This window comes from Bemisia tabaci, chromosome 6 (assembly GCF_918797505.1).
Source record: "Bemisia tabaci chromosome 6, PGI_BMITA_v3".
In the NCBI taxonomy this organism is placed as follows: Eukaryota; Metazoa; Arthropoda; class Insecta; order Hemiptera; family Aleyrodidae; genus Bemisia; species Bemisia tabaci.
The window spans coordinates 9,066,313-9,093,365 of record NC_092798.1 but is presented as its reverse complement, the minus strand read 5'-3'; the positions used below and the strand labels follow the sequence as shown (position 1 = coordinate 9,093,365).

The 27,053-nt window shown below is 40.6% G+C and overlaps 1 protein-coding gene and 1 long non-coding RNA gene across 2 annotated transcripts; one reads left to right on the top strand and one right to left on the bottom strand.

The window, feature by feature from the left end:
• Positions 1–825: 825 nt before the first annotated feature.
• LOC109034790 (chitinase-like protein EN03) lies at positions 826–22,012 on the bottom strand. Its single transcript, XM_019048119.2, has 6 exons — positions 21,797–22,012; positions 14,717–14,952; positions 8,624–8,756; positions 7,543–7,719; positions 6,678–6,872; positions 826–2,729 (listed from the first exon to the last, which is right to left on the bottom strand). The coding sequence occupies exons 1-6, from the start codon at positions 21,909–21,911 to the stop codon at positions 2,221–2,223; spliced, it is 1,365 nt and encodes a 454-aa protein (XP_018903664.2). The 5' UTR covers positions 21,912–22,012; the 3' UTR covers positions 826–2,220.
• Positions 2,770–7,726, top strand: LOC109034795 (uncharacterized). Its single transcript, XR_002009171.2, has 3 exons — positions 2,770–4,981; positions 5,515–5,647; positions 7,479–7,726. It is a non-coding gene; the product is annotated as an uncharacterized lncRNA (long non-coding RNA).
• Positions 22,013–27,053: the final 5,041 nt, after the last annotated feature.

The following is a 27,053-nucleotide window of genomic DNA, read 5'->3' as shown; positions in this document are numbered from 1 at the left end:
CTGCCATTCCTAATATATCAGAGCGCCTTCAGTTTCGTATGATACTGTGCAATACCTCTGGTGTGAAATAGTTACTTCAAGCGCCGTGGCACGCTGCGGCGCGGCAGGCGGGCAGCCAGCGCGAAACGCGCATTGGCGCCTACAAACCTAACTGGGATACTTCACGCATTGCGCAATGCGTGAAGTATCCCTGTTAGGTTTGTAGGCGCCAGTGCGTCGCCGCTCCGCTTTGTGTTAGGCTCTAATATTTAATCCAGCGGAGTCAACGTTATTCAACTCATGATTTTGAAATTTTTGCACATCGTGTATGGATTATTCTCGTTTTAGTTGATGAAAAAAAATATGTATTACAGGAAAATATAACGTATGTTTTGTAAAGATTAAGGTGGTTCCGTATCGAACTTAATGATTTCCAAAGCACACGAATTTCTACACAATTTCTTATAGCCTTTTATAATCGATGACGAAAAAGCAACAGCCAGGCGATAAAGTGTAAAGCCCGGCGATAGGAACTGTGGCCCGGTGATAGGAACTATAACCCGGCGATAGGAACTATAGCCCGGTGATAGGAACTATAGCCCGGCTGTATAATTTTTTATCGCTTCGCGTAGCCCGGCCGTATGATTTTCTCCGCATTCTACAGTAAGCTATATGATTTTCTGTAGCCTTCTTTAGCCGGCTATAAGAATTCCTATGGTATTTTGAAACGCATCTCTTATCGTAAATTTTTACCAGGGTGATTTGATATACCGTGTTGTTTTAGAGTGACAGTTTTTGCCATTCTTGGGAGCTGTCACGGGAGACATATTAAATAAATGGAAAACATTTAAATCACAAGATTTTGTATTTATTAGTAGGTAGTATCCAAGTTACAATTATCTTTTCTAAAAATGATGTATGCGGCGGTGTTTTGAATGCTCCGAACACGGCGGGAACATTTCATGCAACTTCAAACTTGCACCGGCGAAACATACGGCTATAATACGTTTAAGTTGGAAAAGTGTCATCGTTGAGACCTCTGAGATGCCTTTGGATTTCAGAATGTTATAGAAATTGAAATTTACAAATAAGTAAAAAAAAACTCGCCTATGTGTCAAAATTGTAACAAATAAATTTACAAATCTTAAAAATTAGAACATGCACAGCATAAAAGAACACGCCTGACCTTTTCACTATAAACTTATCTGCCTTCGAAACAGAAGAAGCGTTATCTTGTATGTCTCAGAAGAGTGTAGTGACTGTGATAATCAAGAATTTTCCAGAAGTTGAGGTAAACAATAACAAAATCCATCAAATATTGATAAAATGTATACGACAAAATTACTGATAACAAGGTATTATTATAAAAAAACTGGTAATTCTTTCTGGCTATTTCCTCTCAGTGACAATCAGGTCCAAAAGGGGGGGGGGGGGCTTGAATTTGGTGCCAAGGAAATTTTCTCTCGAATCAAGCTGGTTTCTGGTTGATATAGGCTATACCTCATCCTTGAGATGAGCATCATTTCGTGTTGATTCGAGGGAAATGTATTATTGGGATCAAACTGGAAAGTACACCGAATAAAATGGATTGCTGATTGAATAATTAAATTGTTGAAAAATATGTCAGACATGCTTCAATGTGCCGACGATTAATGTGCCGACATACTATGACCACGGGGGTGGTTAAACTAGCATTTTGTAATTGTAAAATCTACATTGAAACATGTCGGACGCATTTTGAGCAGCAAAATTGTTTAATCAGCAATTTCATTTTTCCCGAGAATATCTGCTTGCTTAAATCTTTTCACTGAAAAAAAAAAAATCTCGGTGTATTTACTAAGAAAAGGGTAAAATTACCAAGAATTCAGGGTTCTATTTGATCCCAGTTTTTTCTTGGTAAAATTACCATTTATGGAATTGGTAATTTTACCGAGAAATCTCGGTAAAGTTATTGACTTTCTCGGTAATTTTACTAGACCCCGATAAAAACGCCAATATTTTTATCGACTGTGGTAGAATTACCGAGATAAAATGGCAAAGTTACCGGGAATTGATTACCAATAAAAGTGGTATTCTTACCTGCAAAAAAACAGTAAAAATACCGGTTTTTAGGTAAGCTTACCAGTCTGTCTTGGTAAAATTACCAATAATTGGTAAAGAAGTGAGATGGTAAAGGTACCAACGGACCTTGGTAAAAACGCCGAGAATTTTTTTTCAGTGCTGAGTGTCCACGAGTGGAATCTAAGCGATACCCTGCTTGACGGCCTTCAAGATGGGGAAGGCGGAGCCGGTGCACATGCCCCTGAAGTCGTCCAAGGACAAATCGACAACAGCCACCCCTCCCAACTTCTTGAGCTTGGCGAAGGCGGCTTTCACGGCCGCGGTCTCGGGCTCCTCGTAGCTGATCCAGACCCCTTTCTCGAGCCCCGGGACCCGGAAGCAGTAGCTGCCGAGGCGCTTCTCGGCGTCGGTGACACGGTGGAGGAGGGTGGTGTGGCTGACGTTGGAGGCGGCGGGGGAGTCGCTCGAGGCGGCCTGGTTGGGGCTGTAGTTGACCAGATGAGGGCACACCTCGTAGTAGGTGACGAGGCCTTTGGTCTTGGTGTAGGTGCCCGCTTCGGCGGCGGACTGGGCTTGGCAGGGGGGGTGCGACAGGCTCTCGATGGCCCTTCCTATGTCCAGTTCTTCGGAAGAGGGGAACACCTCCCAGGCGCGACCGAATGTAGGGATGCTCATGATCAGCTTCTCGCCTGGAAATTGAGGGAAGTGTCAGAGGTCGGAGAGCTAAAGTACATATGAGGAGCTTTCCGGGAAAAGGGCACATAGCAAAAAATTATGCGTTTGAGAGAAATGCATTTGAAGTTATGATCATTACTCTATGGCCACTGAAAGTAACTTTCGTTCGAAATCGGGAATCCAATAAGCTACGATGAAAGGTACCGTCAGTGGCCAGAAACTAATGATGGAAACTAAAAATGCATTTTTCTCAAACGCTATTTTTTGTCATGTGCCCTTTTTCCGGAAAGCTCCTCATATATTAAACACGTATATAACATATATTACATATATGTAATTTAAACACCAAAACTCAGAAATGCTCAACAGTAAAATTACAAAAACAGGAAATCAGTTGAGAATCAGGTTGAAAAAAAAAAACATGTGTGGATCATAAATCTCAAATAGCCTAGAGATCATAAAAATAAAAAAATGTCAAATTAATTAACCTAATTTTATTATTTGTATTACCTACTAAAAAATAACTCACTTTTATCTACTACTGATTTCACTTCCTGTTCTTGCAGGGGCTATTACAATGTTATTAATAGATCGAAATTTTAATAGATCTTTTTATGATACACTGAAAAAAAAAGATTGGTAGAATTTACACATCGTCAATTGGACGTATTTCTACCAAACAGACCTATGTGCAAGTGAGAAATGTGGGGTGTGCTCGTTAGTTCTCTTTGCGTAAGAGTGAATGGGAATAATTGTGCGCCAGTGACGTCAGCGGCAATGATAGTGCGCACTCTAACGACGGGGAGATCGTCGTCGGGGCGCTTTAACTCGTGAGCCCTGTCCACAAGGCTCTCTTGCCATGCCCGCGGCTCATGAGTTCCGCATTCAGTTGCACATAGGTCTCTTTGATAGAATGCAACATCCCGCTTTTCCAATTCTTCAAAAGGAACCACACCCACTTTTACATTGCTTCTTATGCAGCTTTCTAGAGCACACCCCACATTTCTCACTTGCACATAGGTCTGTTTGGTAGAACTACGTCCAATTTAGAGTCAATTATGCCAGAAGAAAGGTAAACGTTACTATATACTGGTAGAGGTAACCATTCCTCCGGCAGAATCGACTTGAGGATTGGTAGAATGTACCATTCCTTCACGTTGTGTGAAATTCAGCGTGAAGGAATGGTAAATTCTACCAATCTTTTTTTTCAGTGTAGCAGTGGCGTAGGCAAGATAAGGTTCTGGGGGGAGGGGGAACCTCCTACCGGGGGGTCTGGGGGGTATGGAATACCCCCTCCCCCCCAGGTGCAGCGGGGGACCCGGGGGCCTCCCTCGGAAAGTTATCAGGAATTTAACCCCGTCAAACCCCACTTTATAACAATTTCTGTCATGAAAAGTGATAAGAAGCTCTCCACCATTTTTCCCCAGAGGCCCTTGAAAAAATGGAAAACACTTTATGGAGCAATTTATACAGAATATTCTGCTCATTGAGAAGAAAAATCGATGAAACCTTCAAGAAATTACGATGGCTGGTCTTAAAAGAAATAATAAAGCGTTGCAGGAAGTCTGCAACGTTGCAAATGGAGATGCGTGGCTTCGCGTTTTGGCCATCGATAAGAGACGGCTCAATGGAGACGTGGGCGATTGCCAGAGACAAGAGACCCTCCACTCGTATTTCGGCTGTTGTGGAAGCTTTTACTTTCGGGACTTCAGCATTTAACTGTTGACTTACCTACATGACTGATGTTTAACAACGTGTTGGCAGTTTCGTTTCGCAAACAAGCCAAAGTTTGGGAAACTTGTTTGGCTCATGACTTTGCCCGAAGCTCATCATCGACCATGTAGGTAGGTCAACAGTTGAAAAAAGAGTGATGACTGTTGCTCCCCTATAATTGTCCATGAGGAAGTGTTGAACCCCAAAAGTAAAAATGTCCGCCTGTCGCCAAGAGGCTAAAGGAGGGTCTCTTGTCTCTGGCGATTGCATTTGCAGCTCTGAACTTCATTAGATTATTGAAATTAGGTGTAAAAATGCATGACCACGCAACTTCTCGATAAGATATCTCTTTCTTGATGTGGAGCGCAGCCTTATCACTGCTTGTCAGAAACAGTATTCACATAGAAGTACGGTTAGTCTAGCAATGACGGTTGCGGTTAAGGTATCCAGCCCGGAGCAATGGATCGGGATGGTACGCGTTTTGCTTGTTGCATTTTCGCCAATTAGCAGGCGTTCTAGAGTTAGCCGCGCTTATGCATCCATTATTGATGAGGTAAGGTATTGATTAATTTGTGAAATTGTAAGGTGGGACTTTCGCGTGAAGAGGAACAAAAAGGGTTTCCTAACCCAGATATGATGTATGTTTGATGCTCCGCAACCCGTGACAGGATATGCAATAATAACAAATTAAACAGCGGATAACAAGGCTAATTTTTAAGTAAATAGCACCAAAACAACCTCAGCCTTCTTCAATTGGATAAAGACAGTAAAAAATTATAAAAACCTGAAAACGAAGTACTTGGCTTGGCTGTACCTTTCAAAGCAATAGAAATGTTGTTACCTTGTTGTTATCTATTATTGGCTAAATTAGATATCTTTGCAGATTTTTCTCAGACCTTTCATTTCGAAATTTACGAGTTTTTTTAAATTAAATTTTCGAAAGCCAATGCTACGAAAAAACATTCGTATTACTCTACCGTGCTAAGTAATAACGTGATATACGCATCCGAATGTTGCCAAATATATCCTCTTAGAAAATATTGATCTTCGAAGAGAGTTATGAATATTTTTCCTTGATTTTTTCAGAATTTCTCGATCAAATTACGAACAAACTCTTCTGAAAAATTGCAAGAAAAATATGAACCAACTTTCCTGGAAATTCGTGATTCGTCGAAGGAAATTTGGCAACACCTGATGGCTTATACGGCTTTCTTCCATAGTACGGCAGCAGTACTTAATTTTAGCATGAAATTCTGTGAAAATGAAGATGTTGCATGTATGAGGGATTTGCGATTTGACCATTGATTCTTATGTAAAAGTTCGCGAGAAACACGATAATGCCACTGGTTTTCTCTGAAATCATTTCCAAGCTCAAAACAGCTCTCAAAGTGAGGCCAAAATGGAGGGGATATCCCACCTTACCCTGAGAGTCCACCTCTACATCAAGACCAACTCTCCATGCAAAGATAGGGAGCAAATACGTTAGCAGGGTTGTCATTTATTTGGGGACTCCAAAACTGAAAACACGGCATCACTGCTAATGTATTTGCTCCCTATCTATGCATGGAGAGTTTGTTTTGATGTAGAGGTGGACTCTCAGGGTAGGGTGGGATATCCCCTCCATTTTGGCCCCACTTTAAAAGCTTTTTCTGAGCTTGGGATATGATTGGGGATGAGGCCAACCTGTGACTTTCAATTGTTCAAAATGATTTATGATTACAATGGAGATGTTGCATGTGTGAGGGATTTGCGATTTGACCGTTGATTCTTATGTAAAAGTTTGCGAGAAACACGGTGATGCCACTGATTCTCTCTGAAATCAACTCCAAAGCTCAAAAACAGCTCTCAAATTGTAGCCAAAATGGAGGGGATATCCCACGCTACCCTGAGAGTCTACCTCTACATCAAGACAAACTCTCCATGCAAAGATAGGGAGCAAATACATATGCACTGTTGCCGTGTTTTCAGTTTTGGAGTCCCCAAATAAAGTGGCAGCCCTGTCAATGTATTTGCTCCCTATCTATGCATGGAGAGTTCGTTTTGATGTAGAGGTGGACTCTCAGGGTAGGGTGGGATATCCCCTCCATTTTGGCCCCACTTTGAAAGCTTTTTTTGAGCTTGGGATATGATTTCAGAGAAAACCAGTGGCACCATCGTATTTCTCGCGAACTTTTACATATGATTCAACAGTCAAATCGCAAATCCCTCACACATGCAACATCTCCATTTATGAAATGAAGTATACTTACTTGGAACTCCAGCAGAGAGCCACTGAGCGACCGTTGCTTCAACATTGTCGGAAGGGTGTCTCCGTGAGGCATTTTTGAAATGAAGGGGCGCCGAATAGTCAGCTAACTTTGGGAAGTATTGCGGAGTTCTGTAATCGTAAGTGTGCAGCACGAACTGATCTGTCATTTCCTTCAAGTTTGCTAGGTCAAAGTAAGCTGAAAATTCCAAGAAGGAATGACGCACAAAATAAAATACAGTTTTAATCCCCACACAGGATTCCCATATCTCCATTTTACTTAGAAATGAAGGCAACAAATAAGAGCATTAAAATGGAGCTGAAATGTTTTACGTTAACAAGAAAGCCCACCAATGGCAGGAGCCTTAGGAACGAACAAGGATGGACTATCATCTTTTTTCCCCCTACTTTTGTGAAGATTTGGTTCCCAATGCATTCCCGATGCTAGCAAAGTAATATTAACTCAGAATGAGGAAATAGAATAGAATAGAATAGAATAGAAATCACTTTATTCGTTAAAAAATGCTCAAAAAGGCAAAATAAATTTTACTCTTTCTCGCTCCCCTTGCGGGCAGCGGAGGTATCTTGCTTTATTCTTTCATTCATTTTTTAAATTAGACTCTTTTTTATACTTAAAGTTGGGTAGTAGATGACCAATCGGTAGATGACCTCATTTGAAATAATTTTTATGAGCAATACTCTTTAAAACTGATGAAGAAGCCTGGATTTTTTTTAGCCTCGCTAAGATAGAATTAAGTAAGAAGTGAGAGCAATTGAAAAAATAATCAATTCATTTTTTTTTCAGTATTGTGTGACTTCGATTGACTTCGACCTGGTTTGAGATGATATGGAAAAAGTAGAGTATCTACCTGTCGTGTTCACATGAGGTAATGCTGAAATGGACAAAATTTTGTTGTCAGGTTTCAATACTGCTTTTAGCTCCCGAACCAAAGCGCTGAAGCCTTCGCGGTAAACGGACTGCTCCTCGCGGAATTTCTCCTTCACCAAACCAAACAAACCCTTTACGCTGCTGATGAATCCGGTTTCTGGAAGAAAAAAAATTATCCTTTCTTACTGACAATGCTGAATTTTTCCGGGCAATCGACGACAAAATAATCACCGAAAAATGTTTTCTTGAAATACCTATATTATTTGTTGTTTTGGTATCGTTTTTTTTTTAAACTCAAATTTAACGATGAAAAACGACTCTTTTTAATTTGAAAAAAAAAAAAAACTAATTTTGTCGACAAGAAACGACGCTTTACGTCAAAATAATAGCTCGCAAGTAAAACGCTTTTCAGTGTAGAATAACGTGTGAATATTCAAACATCATCTTTCCTTGAGTTCATCAAATCAGCAGATATCAATCATTGAGTGACCCTGCTGTTTTTAATTTGTTTATTATTTATCCCAAAAAGGGACATCTGAAGGGTCAGAGCGTTTACTGAGGGCTCAGACTCATACTGTGGCCAGGGGATATCGAGGTACTTCCCAAGGATCATTGAAAAGGTACGAATGCCTGATTTCAGAGTACGCGTTTTCTGCAAAATGGTACGTGAGCTCTACGCTTACTTTTACTAAAATATCCCTTAAACATATTTAAAATGAAATGATGAGTTATACTTGAAAGTATGACTGAACAGAAAGAGGGAAACATTACAAAATTTGCAACCCGCCAATATTCATGCCTTCTTTGTATTGGTGGATGCAGCAAATTGGCAATATTGTCTTTTCTCCATTTGAACCTGTGGAAATGTATCGATTCGTGGAGGGGCCAGGTGCTCCTACAAAATCGATTATTTAGCACAGATTTAAATGGAGGAAATCCGGGTTTGCCAAATTGCTTGATCCGCCTCTGACCTTTGTATGCGTATGGTCTAGCGTGCTTATTTATTGCACAGCAACGCGTCGCTAAAATACTCGTATAATTAGAATAATCTCACTGCTCACCCATGATTGGCTTGTCTTCTTCCCTGAAGGATTCTGGCCACTGCCAACCCAAATCCACTCCATCGTAGTTGTAATCCATAATTGTTTTATGGACGGAGTTTATGAAAGTTGTACGTTTTTCCGGGGTCTCAACCTATAAAATTAAACAGAGCAATTAAATATTGAATTAATTTAATCAAAAGTGTAGCAAACTTATTTTTTAACGCAGAGCTGTAAGATGCGTTTACGCGGACTCGCGACGTTGTGTGTTACAGAAAAATACGCAAAAAAATTGGATGAATCTGGGCAAAATGCCAAAATGAACCGAATTATATACGAACAGTAAACTCTCATAGGTGGAATTAGGGACTTGGCCCTTTTCCTACCTGCCCTCTCAAAGTTGCTCTTTCAGTGCTGCCATTTTATTTTATCAAAATATTTCGAAATAATTCCGATTCTCGAAAACATATTCCGATTTGCCAAAGTTCCGAGAAAATACAGATTTTCCCAGAAATTCCGGGGAAAAACTTCGGAAGGCGCCCGGACTTACTTCCGAAGATTGATCAAAATTGATCAAAAAGTCCCTTAATTTGATCAAACGAGTGGTCAAACTGGCGAGAAACCGCAAATTTCGAGGAAATTCCGAAAAGAGCTGAACATTCCCGGGGTTTAGAAGATTCCGGGAAAAGTTCTGATTATTTGAAAAGTTCCGGATTTCGGAATTAATTCCGGGAAATGGCAGCACTGTGCTCTTGAACATCTAAATTTTCCTAGGGAGCCCCTCCAGCAGGGAGTGAGCTAAAAGGCACCCCTTCGTGCCCCCCTCCCGCGAGAATCCCTAGTTTTACTCCTACACTTTGCCTACTTCCCTCGCTCTCGTTTCGCTTTTTAAACAAGCACTCAAAGCATTAAAATGAAAACAAATTTTTAATCTAAAAGAAGGTAGATCCGCAAAAAGTTCCAAAGCATTGTTTTTTCCCCGAACTTTTTGTGAAGAGAAGGAAACACGAGGTGAATTTTGGGAACAATAAATAAAGTTAAGTTGATTCTCCTCTTTGCCTTAGGATTGACAGATGACTTTAAGATCGGGCAAGTGAATTTGCTCGTTGCATACAGTTTTTTTTTATTTTATTATTAAAGTCTTTTATTTGTCCTTTCAATATATACAATTAATTACATGAATCTTACAACCAATAATTATAAGAACTTATAACCCTACAACTAATAAATTAAAAGAGCATATAATTAAACTTATACGGCTTATTAATTGGATTACATTTTGCAAAAAGGAACCACTATCTTTGGCTCTCCAATAAAAGCACATATCTGCATAGGGAAACCAATGTCATGTATGTTGTTTCTAAAATGGGGCAGAAATAGTGGTTCCTTATTGCAAAATGTAATCCAATTATTCCTCTACTCTCATGGTGGCTATGAGAGTGGTCATCATTTCTTCATGACACAAATTTAGGGGCGACACCCGTTTCAGTTTATCTCTTGTTTTATGCGTTCTGATAAAAGAATTACAGAATTATCTAATAGTGTGATTGCGAGAGTCAATATTCCAATTTCCTCCGAAAAGAGATTGTATGAAAAGATCTTGTCTTCTAAGGAGTATTTAGTACTTAAATGAAATGTAGTAAAATTTCTCAAAAAGAGCCTGCGTTGGTTAACCAATGCCAACTTTTACAGGAAAAGGATGAGTTCTACATGATACTTGCTACTGCAATCAGGGACTGATTAACCCAAAACTTTATAAAACCCAAAACTTTATAAACGTTGAATACAGTTAGGTCTCAGCATTTATAATAGGCATTTAATAATGCATAAAGTTTCACCAATGTCCCTGGACGACCGATTTGCAGTGGCGTGCCGTGCTCTGCAATACATCGATCGATATGCCATTTAAACCTATGGAAAAGGATCGATAAACAGGTGTTCGTAATGTACATCCTAATAATCGATTCTTTACCACACCTTCAAACGGGGAGATATCGATATCGATATCGATATCGACTATTCATGCCTCACCTCTGCCGATCTGCTTGATCTAAGAATGTTGACCCAAATCATACTCAAAGGGTCATCTGTTGGGTTTCAGTAGGTTTATCGGTGAATGTAAAATTGGGGTCATTGGCGAGACAAATCGATAATACTATCGGATGTTATTCCGCTCTTATTTCTATAGACGGATCGATTAATTATTGTTAGCAGAAAGCACACGTACAATTTAAAAGTATTATTGGATATTCAGATTTACATTAAAATTGTTGGTGATTGTTTTAAAATTACATGAGTCCCAAAAATTCTAATATTCTCTATAATCAAAATGTCGCTTTGCAATTGTGTGTAATTTTTTTAGAGTGAGTAAAGAAAATTCACAGTATTATGTAATAAAAACTGTTCATCAGTTCAGGGCCGGATTCACCTACTTGCCGCCCATGGGCCGCCTGTATTTTGCTGCCCCTTCTCATTCGTTTTGAAACATCGATACAAACCGTCAAGCGAACGTGCCAGAGGAGGGATGCATAAGACGCGTTTACTCGCGTTCGGCACATTTTTGGGGTCATCACTAGCAAAATTTCACGGAACTCTGCGCGAAAATCAAGTTCCGTAAACCTATCCCTGTGTGGACAAGGCCTTTCATTTATGAGAAAAGAACGAAAAAATTATGAAAGAATAAACATGAATGTGGTTTAATGATTTTAATTTCCGTCACCGCGCCAACCGCGCTGTTTGGCGCAATGCGAGAAGTATCCCTACAGTCTTGTAGGCGCTATGCGTTTCACACGCTGACCGCTGCTGGCCTCACTAATTTTGACGCAATGTATTCATACAGTCTTGTAGGCACTATGAGTTTCACGCCAACCGCTGCTGAACGCACTACGTTTGACGCAATGCGTGAAGTTTTCGCGGAGTCTTGTAGGCGCTAATATGTGTTCCATGCTGACCGGCGGCGCGCCGAGGGCTTCTCCTTTCCATCCATCTCAAGTCCTCGTCATCATTGCTCTCGACGCCGCGCCGCTCCGGGCCAAATTGCGTTTGGTTTCTCTCTCAACTTCTGTTTCTTGTATAACCGAATGACGAACAAATTAGAAATTACTATACTTTAACTCTCAGGAAATGAGAGATTTTTTCGTCTTTTCTCTTTTGTAATTTTTTTTCTGAATCAGATTTTTTTCTTGATGCCTACATTTGAAAAAAATTGCAACATTTGCCGCCGTGGGCCGCGGCCCACGGCGGCCACCCCCTAAATCCGGCCCTGCATCAGTTCGACATAATGCTAAAACGAAGTATCTCGCACACAAACCATGCACATAACGACGGTGTAAGTCCTCAACCACGTATCTCGGTTTGCGACGTCACAGAATTCCAGTCACACTTTATTTTTCAAACGGAAAACTACTCAACAGCAATTCTCTAAAACTGCCGAGATTTTTTTTTCTTCGTGCAAAGAAAATTCTGCAAAAACTTCAATAGATGATGTCAATTTTTTCTCCTTTAAAAAAATAATACAGAGGCGGAGATTTTCAAACCCCGCAAACGAGATAGGTGGTCGCGGACCTACGCCGTCGATAATGATCTTTTCAGCATTACAACGTTCAGCGGGTTGATTCGTTGATTATATTGAAATTGGTAGACAAAGCGATAGACAAAGAAGACATGAGGAGTATGGAGCAATCCTATTTGTTGAATGAGTGGTTCTGGTTCCCATGGACTAAGTGTGGGGTCTTTCGTGGGTCGCCGTTAGTTAGTATATTACCTACTTCCATTGTCCATTGCAACGACCCACCTCCACCAATAGGATCTCCTCGTATCCCTTTTGTCCTCTCTGTCTATAGCTTTGTCTATCAATTTCAATTCCAATAATGGGCCCGCTGTTCCCCTCAGATAAATCAAACATCAGCGAAGCTTCATCTGAGAAACGCACTCTTCGACTGCACCCATCGATATGCCACCTCACCGCTGTTCGCCGTTGGCCCGATATTCCCGTTGTTCCCATCGCGGTGCGAGGAATGCGGATTTCCGAGACGATCTGTCAACCCTGTGCCGCACATTGGATCGAGTGAATAGGAGAGGTCGGACAAAATTTGGAAACTTTAAAAGCTCATAACTCCGTTCATACGAAACTTTGAGGTTTTAAAAGTGGTTCCAGTAGTTTCCTCGTGAAATTTTCTTTGGCCTTGTCTCCGCGGGACGTTCTCATGGGATTTGTCCCAAGTTCGAATCGCAGGAATGAAACTTCTGGGATTTTCCCCACTTACCGTCTCCACGGGACGAGGCTCATACGGTCCTGGGACTAGTTTGCGCGGGAAGATAAATTAGATAAAGTCGAGTATTTAACCGGGATTAAAATAATAATTGCACTCAATTGACAATTAGACACATTATTTTAACTGAACAAACATGAACAATAGAGTAATCAACAAAGTATCGCACCGTTCGTTTTCACTTCTTCTTCCTCTCTCAGTGGGTCCTAGGGGTACAAGGACCATTCTTGGTACTGGGAAAAATCTTGATTAACTCAATATTTTCCCCAACCTTGTAAGTGGGATTTTTTCCTGAGACAAATCCCATGAAACGGCCCGTGGAGACAAGGCCTTCCAAGAGCACCCCTCAAAATGTAAAATGTGACGAAACAAACATCAAAATTTGAAGTTTTAGCCAATAATTTCAAGTGCGACCTCCTCTGATTGACTCGATCCACTGTGTGCCGGATGAACTACAACTGTCATACATGATTCGTGCGACGCGACGGCCGGCGGCGTGCCCAGTGCCCGCGATGCGGCCGCGGGATGCGCCCCCCCCCCCCCGGACCCCCCCGGACCCCCCCGGACCCCCCCGGACCCCCCCGGACCCCACCGGACCCCCCCGGACCCCCCGGACCCCCCCGGACCCCCCCGGACCCCCCGGACCCCCCCGGACCCCCCGAACCTCGCCCATTGGTTCCTAGGGCGCCCGTGCCCCATTCACAAAATGCTCAATCACCGTATCGGCTTCACACCGCCCGGCCGCAAAATCGGACACCGATCGCGGGAGCGCCGGCCGGCGCTGGTGCCGAATCGAATCGATCCCCGTTGAGATTGAATGGAAATTCGCGGGTTTCCGCCGAGGATTGGCAACGCCGGTGAAAATGAGGTCGCCGCCGTCGATCAGCCAATAACACATGATGGACGGAGAGATGTATCGGCTGACTCTGCGTCGCCGGTCCACGGGGAGCTACGACGATCAGGGTATGGTGAACATCAATACCCTGAACGCTCAATGGTACGGCACCTTTACGCTGCCGTGCTAAGGAAGAACGCCGTATGAACATTCGAGAGTTGCCAAATTTCCCTCAATAAAATGTCTATTTTTGAGGAAAGCTATGAACGTTTTCCTTAAAATTTTCCGGAACTTTAGGTTAAATTGCGGACAAAATTATCTGTAAAATTGGAAGAAAAATATTCGTAAGTTTACCAGGAAATTCATTCTTTATCGGCGGAAATTCGGCGACACCTGAAGTTTCATACGGCGTTCTTCCCAGCACGGCAGTACAGGTACATACTATATGTGTCTTTGTCACTGGCGAAGAAATTAATCTGTTCAAAGGTTTGTGTTTTAGGCAGGTTTAGCAAAAATTGTTGTAAAAACTTCACAGGAGAGACTAACTGTTTTTCCACTCCGACTAGGAACCGTAAGGCTTCTTTGTTTCTTAAAGCCGCCGTATTCAGACTGCGTTAAGCAGAAAGGAACCAAACCACATCAGCTATTACCGAATTCAATCGGGCAATTTCATTTTTTACATAATAATGGTTGTGCGGATTTTTGTAAAAATTTCGGTGAATTTTCTGTACATTGCGAATCAAATTCCTGAAATTTTCAAAGGAATCCGCAGAAACGTTTTCTTGTAAAAAATTGAATTTCCCAGTTAAAGGCCTTAGTTGGTGTGGCTTGGTTCCTTTCTGCTAAACGCGGTCCATTTCGTAGTGGTTCAGCCAATCAGTGCTCTAAGTTCATCATATTTTTGCAGTGCTCTTTCATCAAGAGACGAAGAAATGCTGAAGATTTCAGAAAACGCCGTGTACAACTGAAGAATTGATTTAATGATAAATGAAATGAAATAAACTTTACCACACTCAGAGCTCGGTCCGATTTTTTGTTGGGCACATTTCCGCCCACAACTAGAAGTACTTTCAGGTTAGGGTTGATCGCTTTCATGTTATTTGCTGTCGCGATGTTGGCGCCCTTCACGTAAGGGTATTTGTAGGAGGTTTCGAGTTCATAGTCCGAGTTTATTTTGTAGAAGCCGTAGTACAGCTGATCACAGAGTGTGGCTGCTTCTGTGATGTTTGAGGTCTTTGCCACTCCTAAGGAACAAAAAGACATGACATACGTGTTTAAATATACTTTCATCTTAAGAAGGAATGGATCAAGTGCGATATTTACAGATTTTTGTTTTGTAATTGACTTTTGAGAATATTGCATGGTACAAAAGAACAATATATGATAGAGTCGCGCATAAAAAACTCTCCCCAAGTCAGGACCGGATTCACCTACTTGCCGCCCATGGGCCGCCTGTATTTTTCCGCCCCCTTCTCGTTCGTTTTGAAACATCAATAGATCGTATTCGACAGTGGTTCGATGTATCGTTTGGTTCAAAACAATAAAACATAACCTCAAACAAAAATTGTAGGATTTAATTTGGAGAAGCGGAAAATGAGAAAATTCCTAACAATTTCACTTTTCATTGCCATTTGGTACTCGAGAGAATAGAAATTCGATCATATGAGACCCGTTACCTCAGATTTTTGAATTGACTCTTGAGGCTGTAGTTACATATTGAACCAATCGAAATTAATGTAATCTCACCTGTGTGATCTCTCGAATACTATGTAGAAAAACAAGCAAGTGAACGTGCCGGTGGGAGAGCGGGTGTATGAGATGCGTTTACTTGTGTTGGGCACATTTTTTGTGAAAGCCCTGTCAACACTAACAAAAGTTCAGTTCCGTAAGCCCATCCCTGTTTGGACAAGGCCTTCCATGTATAAAAAACGAACGAAAAAATTTTGAAAGTACAAACATTTGTGGTTAATAATTTTAACTTCCACCGCCGCGCCGACCGCACGGTGTTGGCGCAATGCGTGGAGTATTCATGCAGTCTTGTAGGCGCTATGCGTTTCAAGCCGACTGCTACTGACCGCAGTGTGTTTGATGCAATGTGTGAAGTATTCATGCAGTCTTGTAGGCGCTATGCGTTTCACGCCGACCGCTGCTGACCACATTTTTTGGCGCAATGCGAGAAGTATTCATGCAGTCTTGTAGGCGCTATGCGTTTCATGCCGACCGCCTCACCGCTCCGTTCCAGGTCAAATTACATGTCTGTTTCTCTCTTAACTCGACTAACTAAAGGTGTTGTCTCTTGTATCACCGAAAGACGACAAAATGAGAAATTACTATACTTTCACTCTCAGGAAACGAGAGATTTTGTCGCCTTTTCTCGTTTGTAATTTATTTTCTGAATCCGATTTTTTCCTCTCTTTTTTTGATACCTACATTCAAAAAGATTGCAAAATTTGCCGCCCCCTACATTTTGCCGCCATGGGCCGCGGCCCATATGGCCACCCCCTTAATCCGGCCCTGCCCCATGCAGCATTTTTCAACGTAAAACTCGCGATATTTTTAAATTAACTTGCGATTATTTTACGATTTTTTTACCATAACATTGCTAGGATCATCAACATCTGAGCGATTATCCTAAATCTTGATCAAAATTTTATCTCTACAGAATTGCGTTCGATAAAATCGAAATTTCATCCCGATTTATCAAGATCTTTTGTCCGATTAAATGTCAAAAAAGTGGCGTCAATAAAATCGCGATGCGTTCTACAACCAAATCGCAACTTATCGCGATCACTGCTCCTTAGGTCTGGGTAGGAAAAATAAACTAAAACAAGGGTACAATAACCAAGAGCAGAAATCAATCAGTATGGCGTGGCGTACTTTGCAATTTATCGATTGATCTACCATTTAAACATATGGAAAAGGATCGAAAAAGAAGGTGTTCGCCACGAACACGCTCAAACCCCTTAATAATAATCGATTCCTCCACACAACTTCAAATAGGAAGATATCCATAATCGATTATTCAGGCCTCGCCACCGAAGTTAGTGCTCCTTCATTTGGCGAAACAAAAATCGATGGCCAAAGAGCGAAACCGCACGTATTTCCATCGCAATATTTAAAAAACTCCGCTCCTGGTTTACTTTTTCGAAAAGGAACAAGTCAGCTTTACAGCTTGAAATTTATACAGAATATTTTGCCAGTGAAGAGGAAAAATCAAGGACGTTTTCAAGAAATTACGCTGACTAGTTTTCCAAGGGGAAAAAAAAGTATGACTGGAAGTCTTACAACGTTGCAAACGGAGAAACGTTGTCTCGCACTTTAACCATCGATATCCAAAACTTTGAAAATGGCTCCAAAAGACCAGTATTTCAACGTTTGATGACACTAAATTGCGCATTCGAGGTAAAAAAAAAAAAAAAAAAAAGTATTAATCTTGGTCCAGGCACGGCCATTTTTAGGAAAATCATCTCCATCTCACAGTGCAAACTGATTTGGTATCGGAAAAATTGGAGAACACCATTAATGCAAACTTTTTAGTTTGATCCACGCACGTTCCATTCAATCAGCTCTCACCCTCATGCATTGCAGTGGCGAGGCGTGAATGATCGACCATCGATATCTCCCCATTTGAACCTATGTTAAAGAATCGATTATTGAGGTGTTCGTTGCGGACACCCTCTTTATCGACCCTTCTCCATAGGGTTAAATGTCAGATCAATCGATGTATCGCAAAGTATGCCTCGCCACTGACGCGATGATTCAACAGACATTAGACAGACGCGACCTCACATAATTACGTCACTTACAGAATAAAGCTGGTCCGTTGCGGAAATTGTGTCATTACTTTTTCTATATCCACACCGACAACAAAGCCCAGTGCCAGGGGTAAATCGTTTTGCTTTCATGCATTTTTTCATATTCTCATCGCAGATGACTGATTTGTTCGAGACCTATTAACCTTGACAAGGACGCATGTATTTGAAATGTTGCTAGATTTATGCAACATTTATTTAATTTCAGGGCGATTTTCGGGACAATTGAGTGACCAGCAGGAATTAAAAACATTATCCTCTTTCAATAGATCATTAGACAGGGCACAAGGGCATGAAATAAAGCATCACTTTCGGTGCTTCTCCCACAGAATACGTGGGGATTGATTCAAGCGACGGCAACGGAAAGTTTAAAAATCAACTCCTCATTAGACCTCATTTTGCAATATGTAGTTAATATTTCTGGCTCATTTTAGAAACAACGTGTGTGCCATCAGTTTACCTATGCAGATATGCGCTTTCATGAATGAGATAGAAATGGTAGATCATTATTGCAATTTTTTCCCATTTGACACTGATTCGATGGAACACAAATCGTACCAATGAAGTCTATATGTTTTGCCGCTCCTCTAGCGTAAAAGGGTTCCTCAATACCCGGGCTGATTCTTGTAATTGAAAGACAAAGAATATATAGAGAGTATGGAGCGATCCTAGTGATTGAAATGGGTGGTTCCTATAGACTAAGGGAGTAAATGATGGACTGACTATATGGTCTCTCGTGGGTTGCCTTAAGTTAGTCTATAACCTACCTCCTTTTGTCCATCGCGACCACCCGCCTCCACCAATAGGATCTCTCCATATCCTTTTTGTCCTCTTTGTCTATAGCTTTGTCTATCAATTTTAATAATAATCAGCCTACTATTTCCTATATTACTGCATGCTCTCCGAGGCTTATGTAGAGATTGAGAGACGCCCTTTCGTTGAAGGAGCAACGACTTTTGCCATTTAACTAACGTCGATCACAGATACTTTCTATTTTATTTAGGAGTTGATCCCCAAACATTTCGGTGTTAGGATCACTTTCTGCTGAAAATTTTAACTGAAAAATATGTCATGGAATTTTTTAGCTTTTATCTTAACCAAAGTGCACAATTATTTTTGAAAAAACCCTTTAGATCGAACGGCGAAAATGACCTCTCTCCGATTTTTTTCTCTTTTTTTTCAGTTGACAACAAAGCAAGGGTTTTTTTATATGAATAACTACAAAAACGATTTGAACGGTGACTTTTAAAATGCTTGTGGAAACCAGAAGATTTTTCGCGGCGAGGCACTCGCGCTTGTTACTCGCTTTGAGAGGGCGCCTCAACACGTAATTTTGGTTAATGTGCCATCAAATACACCAAAATTCATTCACTCAGAAAACTGTTCACTCTGGTGCGATTTCATTAATCATCCAAGTTTTTCTCTGACGGAAATGGATCGTTCAGACACACGGGTGAGGATGGCAGCGAGAATAGGAGCAGAAATGTAGAGTGGCATTTGCCCCGGAATCAATGATAGTAAATTGAAGAGGTCAATGATAGATACACTCTGGTGCCAATCTTATGCACGGACCCACGTCCTCGATAACTATTATCATAATATTATTATGATTATGAGAGACGAGGTAATTGAAGAATGAACACAGTATACACACAATATTATGCTCTATTAACCGTCACAACGACAAATACATTGCTGTACTTTCCCGTCTGAACCCACCCCATTGCAGCATATGTCTAAAATACAGCATCATTTATGTTCTCTTTTTAAAGACAATAGGTTGAGCAGCGGACAATGCACATAGGTCAATATATGTATGAAGTTAATAATGGAATGTTGACGCAAACATTATTCCTGTCCTCTAACTCGAAAAACGGATAAGATCATTTCTTGAACTTAATCACGACATATTCATATGTCGTGTTGAGTACTTTATGCATGCTGGGTTAGGGTGCTTTTAGAAAAATTACGCCACTATGATCCATGAAAAACTGAAAGTTCCGAGGAAAATAAAGGCACGCGAGTAAACTGTGAAACGGTGCCTTTGCGTCAACGGAGAATCTACAGGTATCTAAAATTTGAATGAGGTTACGTTAAAAATGAAACTTTACTACTGACTGAATTGAGAATGAGAACGAGAACATCCCTGGTTTCAGAATAGAAAAATTACTAGAAAAATATGACCAAAATGACCTCAGCTGCTGGAATACATGTATTGAAACGGAAAATGCCGCCTGGTGGCGTCATAAGGCGGTACATTTTCTCACTATTAAATCTTCTTTTCTAAAATTTCCTATATCAGAAAAAAATTGTAAAAAATACTGCAAACTCGTCTCACTAACACTCTCAGATGTAGCAATACAATTTGTTCGTGCAAATTCTACATTTATTCCGTATTTAAAACATTTTATATCACAAACACGTATTACGTTGCATATCTAATTTTTCAAAATTATACCAAATGAACATACTTTCAGGAATTTTTACGGATTTTTCTTCAGTTCCCACAGAATATTCTGTGAAAGTTTCAGACAGGGATGCTCATTCGTTCTTATTTACAGTGTATATTTTAAGACGTCATCGTGAGTGGGAAACGAGTTTTTGACTTCCTTCATCGATCTGCACCATGGTAAGGAATGTTGTGAATGAAAGCAGAAAAAAATTGGCCGTGTCCTATCAGTTGAAAACTTAGACTCGCTGATCGCACATAATGGTGAAAAGAAGTTATTAAGAATACGACCGACGCGACCGAAAAAAGGACCTTGCTTCACAGAGACTCAATTTTGAGTTATGGTAATGAGGTTTACAGGAATATCTTTCAAACATTTCGGCACAAAAAACCTATTGAAAATGTGATACAAAATAAAAATTATGGCAGTTTGAATGGTAATGAAATAGATATATAAAGGAATAAACACACATGAAATATAGGCAACCAAGGCTAAAAATTAGATGTTTTAAAGATTTCATTCCTCGTTTATACTCATATTTTGCGGGTTTATTTTATTTTTTATTTTTACTTTTCTTTAACTTTTCGTATCACTGAAGACAGTTCCTTCCGATTTTAATTTGCCCGCTTGAGCCCAACAATTGACTTTCCTCTTGCGTAACATTGGCAAATTGGTCTCCTGAAAATCTCGCCTTCGCACAGTGGATCGAGTCAATCAGAGAGGTCGGACGTGGAATTTTTAGCTAAAACTGCAAATTTCAATGTTTGATTCGTCATATTTTAAATTTTACAGGTTGATTCTGAAAGCAAATTTCGCGAGGAAACCAATGAAACCATTTTCAAGACCCCAAAGTTTTGTGTGAATGGAGTTATAGGCTTTTAAAGATTCAAATGTTGTTCAACCTCTCTCATTGACTCGATCCACTGTGCTCCGTGGACTGGGATCCCCACCCGTGAGACAAGGCTTTGGAAGAGGTCGGACCTTAATTTTTCTATTAAAACTGAGAGTAGAGAATTTGCAGGTGTCTGAAATTTTGTGAATTTCATGTTTAAATTGATACTGCCAGGATAATCGAGTACGAGGATATCTTTAGTTTCTAAATCAGACAATTATTGGAGAAAATATGACAAAATGAACCTAATCTGTTACATTACATGTGTCTAAATGGAAAATGCCGCTAGAATGACGTCATAAAGCGGCACTTTTTCTCACTTTTAAATCAATTTTTCTCCGAATTCCCATGTCAGAAAAAAATTATGAAAAATACTGCGAACTCAGCTCATTAGGCACTCTCATATGAAGCAATAAAATATTTGTGTGCAAATTCTCCAATGGAGAATTATGTCAATGTGTGAATTATGTTTTATGTCAATTTTGACGCATTTTAAATTTTCAGGAATGCTTCTTGGAAAAACTTTCACGAGAAAACCAGTGAATCACTTTCAAAATCGGAACGCTTTGTATTCACGGAGTTATGAGCTTTTGAAATTTTCAAATGTTGTCAGACTTTTCTTATTGACTTTGCACCGCACAGCCGTGCTAAGGAAGAACGCTGTATAAACATTCGAGAGTTGTTAAATTTCCTTCAATAAAATGTTTATTTTTGAGGAAGGTTATGAATATTTTTACTTGAAATTTTCAGAATCTTTAGGTAAAATTGCTAACTGAATAATCTGAAAAATTGAAATGAAAGTACTCATACGTTTACCAGGAAATTCGTGTTTTATCAAAGGAAATTTGGCAACGCCAGAAGGTTCATATACGGCGTTTTCCCTAGCACGGCAGCTCAGTGAGCCGGTTTAAAATAACAAAGGGGTGAAAATTACCCTCTCGATGGTAAGACCATCCATCGTAGTAGCAGATCACTTTCCCGGCGTCGACGACCGTCGCGACGGCGGCGACGGCAAAAGCCGCGACGGAAAAAACGCGCAAACTCAACATCCTTGCACGACGGCACAGTATATGCAAACTGACCGGTACAGTGGCCTTTACACGGAGCCTCGCGCTAACGAGATAACGACATAATCGGCCAGAGTCCGGCCTGATGTCATCGCTTATGACTCAAACACGCCGATCCAAAGCTGCCGTGTCATAAAAAACGCCGTATGAACTTTCAAATGTTGCCAAATGTAATCCGGCAAAATTTTAATTTTCGGTGAAAACCACGATTATTTTTCCTTGAAATTTCAAAATATTTCAGGTGAAAGTGCGAATTGAATTTTTGAATAAATTGAGGAAAAATATTCAGAATTTCGTTTGATAATTAATGTTTCATCGCATGAATTTTGACAACGCTGGAGTGTTCACCCGGTGTTTTTCCTTCAGAGACGGCAGACTAATGGACCTATCCGTTTTGGATGAGGCGTATGAACTTTCGAGCGTTGCCAGATTTTCTCCGGCAAAATCTCTATTTTTTTGGCGGAAACAACGATCATTTTTCCGTGTGATTTTCAGATATTTCAGTATAAATTGCAAATTAAATTATTGGAAAAATTCATGGGAAAATACTCACAATTTTTTCTGATAATTCGTATTTCATTGAAGGAATTTTGACAACGCTGGAGCTTTCATGGAGTGTTTTTCCTTGGGACGGTAAAATGGACCTGTCCGTTTTCGACGAGACGCCGCTCGGCGCTCCCGGCGGAAATCAAATGGACGCATTTAAATCAAAAGGAACTGTCTATTAACGTGAGCCCTGAGACCCATTACGACGCATACATTACGCGACTCATGTTACTATAAAGATAGTGCTTTTTTATTTAATTAAATGCGTCCAAATTAAGAAAGCGGGATCGCGGGTTGGTCGCTATGTCGAGAGTAGGAGACAATATGGTTTGCGTTGACCGACTCGCGGCGCGCGGCGGTCTACACTGAAAATAATGATATGCTGTTTTAACCACCCGAGATGTCAAAAACGTGTCTAGTGATCCTAAGATGCAGCCTTGATTGACCACGCAGTTGAATTTGCATTCACAGGATGTAAAGTTAACTGCGAGGGCAGTAAAGGCAGTATGTTGGGATCACCAGACACATTTTTAATATCTTGGGTGCTAAAACAGCATATTACTATCTTAAGTGTACATCGTCTCTTTCAATCGGCTCGATTATTGATACTATGTCGATCAGTAGCGTGGCGTGCTTTGCGATACATCGATTGATCTGCTATTTAAACCCATGGAGAAGGATCGATGAACAGTGCGTTTGCAACGAACACCTCAATGATCGATTCTTTATCATTGCATCAAATGGGGAAATATCGATAATCGATCATTCACGTCTCGCCACTGATTTCGATCCGACGAAACGATCGAAATGCGATGGTTAAGTATTGTGTGGTTAGGATAGGGGTTTGTTTTGTCTAGTCGTATCGTCATAGATTAAATGATCAGACGAAAGGATGTAACTCCGTTCAGAGGTTGCGAAATTGATTAAAACAGTCAAATTTAAAGAGTGGGGCCGTGCAATCTGTGTCCAGAATTTTCTTCATTTATGCGAATGAGTAGAGGAAATTATCAGTAAAATTTTCAGTTAGAAATGCCTGACAGTCATCTTGTGAAAATGCAGTTTTCAAGGGGACATTTTGCACCATTGAAACGGTGATTATTATGGTCTTCATTGCGAACACCCTGCTTATCGGTCCTTTCCCATAGGTTGAAATGGCAGATTAATCGATGTATCGCAAAGCACCCCACACCACTGGAACGAGTCCCTTCTTCAAGAGGTTCATCCCTCATTTTCTCAGTAGCGATCGTTGAAATTTGGCAACACTGTTTTCCCCGATTAAATCCAGCAGAAATATCGAAATTAGGTGAGGCAATTTTCCTCGCCAAGAATCGATTGTTTCTCATACATTTGAATGGAGGAAAAACAGTGTTGCCAATTTTCAAGAATCGCCACTGCATTTTCTCCAGAAATCTGCCGTGCAACGCAGAAACGCCGTAAACGTCAGTTTTCATTTTTTGGAAACAATGTATCATAGCAAAAAAACTTGTGCACCTCGGGACAATGTTTTTACAGAATTTTTCCGCCAATACTATGAAGAACTTAACCTGAAAATTTGAGGTGCATGGGTAAAATAGTTTTTAATTTATTAAGTGTTAAGTTCCAAAAAACGAGGGAAAATCATGATGGATTTACGGCGTTCTTGCTTAGCTTGGCAAAAATGTTACTAGACACGTTCACTATCATTTCCTCACAGAGGACAGACGCGAACAAATCGGTACCACATTGTGAGCCAACGTGATGAAAGTAAAGGTACTTAATAGCGCCTTGATACAACTATTACTGCTCCAAGGATGTCCATGTTGCGTGCGCCAAAAATTGAAGGCGTCGAAGAGAAGCGTTGTAGGACAACGAGTGCCGCAAATAAACCCTCGCAACGATTTTTCGCTCGCGTCACCTGCTGAGAGGTGAATAAGCAAAACCATAGGGCCTTCATTTTATTGTACATGAAACAAATTTCGTTTAAAGCAACGAAAACTGCATTCAGGATCTACTACTCACGAATCAGCAATGTCATCGGCTAGCCGCAGCCGGAGGATATTACTTTGCGTTGGTTCCATCATCTAAAAATTGAACTCGAAGAATCCTAACTCGCAATTTGGACATCAAAATTGTGTATGCGAATTTCAGGTGGCCTAAACGTTTAAATGCTGATTTTTCTAGTCTCTTAAATAGTTTAACATTCAAAAGAGTTAAAATAAATTGCGAAGCCAGCCAAGTCAGGGTCAAATCTTGCTAGATACATTTTTTCCATCCACACTAGAATGTTATTTTTTTTTCTTTTCTCCTTAGCTTTTTCACGAGGCAAGGACAGTTCTTATCGGGAAAAAATTGCACGGCAATTTCTATATTTATTCTTTTACTCTTATAGCAAAACATTATTTGTTGACAGACAAGTCGGGAAAATATCAATGAAATTGTAAAACGTTGGCATGACCACCGGCAAGCTACCACAGAAGTTTCAATCTTTTTATCACCTTGTCTCGAAGTACAAACGTAAACGTTCAATAAACTTCAGAGGACTAAGTTAGTTACAGAGGAAAAAGAAGTGAGATAGAGAAAAATTATGACCGGATATCTCAGAAAACAACATAAAGACGAGTGAACTTTTGATTGGTGCTCCCCCCTCTTGGCGATAAAATATCAGAGAGAAGGGGCTAGGGGATCTTGTCTCGATTTCTTTACATTCATTTATTTCTTATCTTTATTTGTCATGTTTTCAATCCGAAAAGAATCACTCTTTTTATTTTGACGCGTGTGCAAGGAAAATAAGAGAACAATTCTCCTCTGTTTTCTATCATTTTTCGTTAGTGCGAACAGCTCGAACTGTCTGGATAATATCTCACTAGGTGGTGGAAAGTCTGTTTGCGGGCCGCTGCTGCTCCAATCAGTGGCGTGGCGCGATAGGTATATCGATTGATCTGCCATTGAAACCTATAATAAGGATCGATATACAAGGTATTCGCAACGAACACCTTAATGATCGATTCTTATCCATAGCTTGAAAATGAGAAATATCGATTACCGACCATTCCCGCCACGCCACTAGTTCCAATCCCGGCTCGGTTTTCATGACTTCCTTGGATTTGGTGGAAACCAATCAGTTAAGGTTGCTTTGTGCCGTGGATGGGACCAATCAGACCCAAATCCAGTTGCCTTCCTGATCGGTCCTAACTAAGATGCACCATGAGGCGTATCCATACAAGAAAAATGTTGCTCCGTCGAGTTTTTCCCCCTCTATCATGCAAGTATTAGTTTGATATTGAATTATAAAACATGAAAACCGTCATTCCTCTCTCTCTCATTTTCTCATTTTCTGCATATTCATCAATCTTGAATCTACTAATTAGCAGATCTTTTCAAGGATCATCTTTCATGGAAGACCCTCGTCATATAGATATACGATGTCTTTCCTCGGGATATAAAATAGATGCTTAATTCAATAAAAGTGTATCGTACAGCAACGGCGCTAACAGCTTCGGTTGGATCCCTGAAGCAAGAGTCATCGAGGCCGCCATTCAAAATTCCTTCATTTCATCGGATATGCAATTTCATCTCCGGAGAGTTCGAATACTTGCTCGAGGAGGCAGTCTATTTGAAGCAACGGCTCTACCACTCTCACGCTCGATTCCTCAGGCGAAAGTCACCAATGCCATTCAAAATTCCTTCATTTCATCGGATATCGACGGTGAAACTACCAAACCACGTATCTCGTTTGCGGTGTTTTAAAATCTACGCTCACATTTTATTTTTTTGAAGTAGACCAAATCAATATCATTCCTTGAAATTTTCACAGAATTTTCTCCGCACGAAGAGAAAAAATCACAGAACTTTTCAAGAATGGACGTTGAGTGGTTTTTTATTTAAAAAATAAAGTATGACAGGAAGTTTGCGACGTCGCAAATCGAGATACGTGGTTTGGTAGTTTCACCGTCGATATGCAATTTGATCTCCGGGGAGTTCGAATAGTTGCTCGAGGAGGCAGTCTATTTGAAGCAACGGCTCTACCACTCTCACGCTCGATTCCCCAGGCGAAAGTCACCAATGCCATTCAAAATTCCTTCATTTCATCGGATATGCAATTTGATCTCCGGGGAGTTCGAATAGTTGCTCAAGGAGGCAGTCTATTTGAAGCAACGGCTCTACCACTCTCACGCTCGATTCCCCAGGCAAGAGTCACCAAAGCCATTCAAAATTCCTTCATTTCATCGGATATGCAATTTCATCTCCGGAGAGTTCGAATAGTTGCTCGAGGAGGCAGTCTACTTAAAGCAGCGGCTCCACCCTCGATTCCCCAGGCAAGAGTCACATTCAAAATTCCTTCATTTCATCGGATATGCAATTTCATCTCCGGCGAGTTCGAATAGTTGCTCGAGGAGTCAGTCTACTGAAGCAACGGCTCTACCACTCTCACGCTCGATTCCTCAGGCAAGTGTTATCGATGTCATTCGTTGGATATCGATGGCCTAAGTGCAAAACTACACATCTTCATCGCGACGTTTCAAAATGTCCGCTCCTATTTCATCTTCTCGACGAGAAACAAGCCAACATTTAAATTTGAAATTTATACAAGACACTCTG

Bases quoted from the DNA above. Each gene is read 5' to 3' on its own strand.
- LOC109034790 (XM_019048119.2), bottom strand. From the start codon at position 21,911: ATGTTGAGTTTGCGCGTTTTTTCCGTCGCGGCTTTTGCCGTCGCCGCC. The intron at 14,953-21,796 runs GTAATTTTCACC...TTTGTTCCTTAG, and splicing joins ATGGTCTTACCATCGAGAGG to GAGTGGCAAAGACCTCAAAC. The intron at 8,757-14,716 runs GTAAAGTTTATT...TTAATTTTATAG, and splicing joins CGGACCGAGCTCTGAGTGTG to GTTGAGACCCCGGAAAAACG.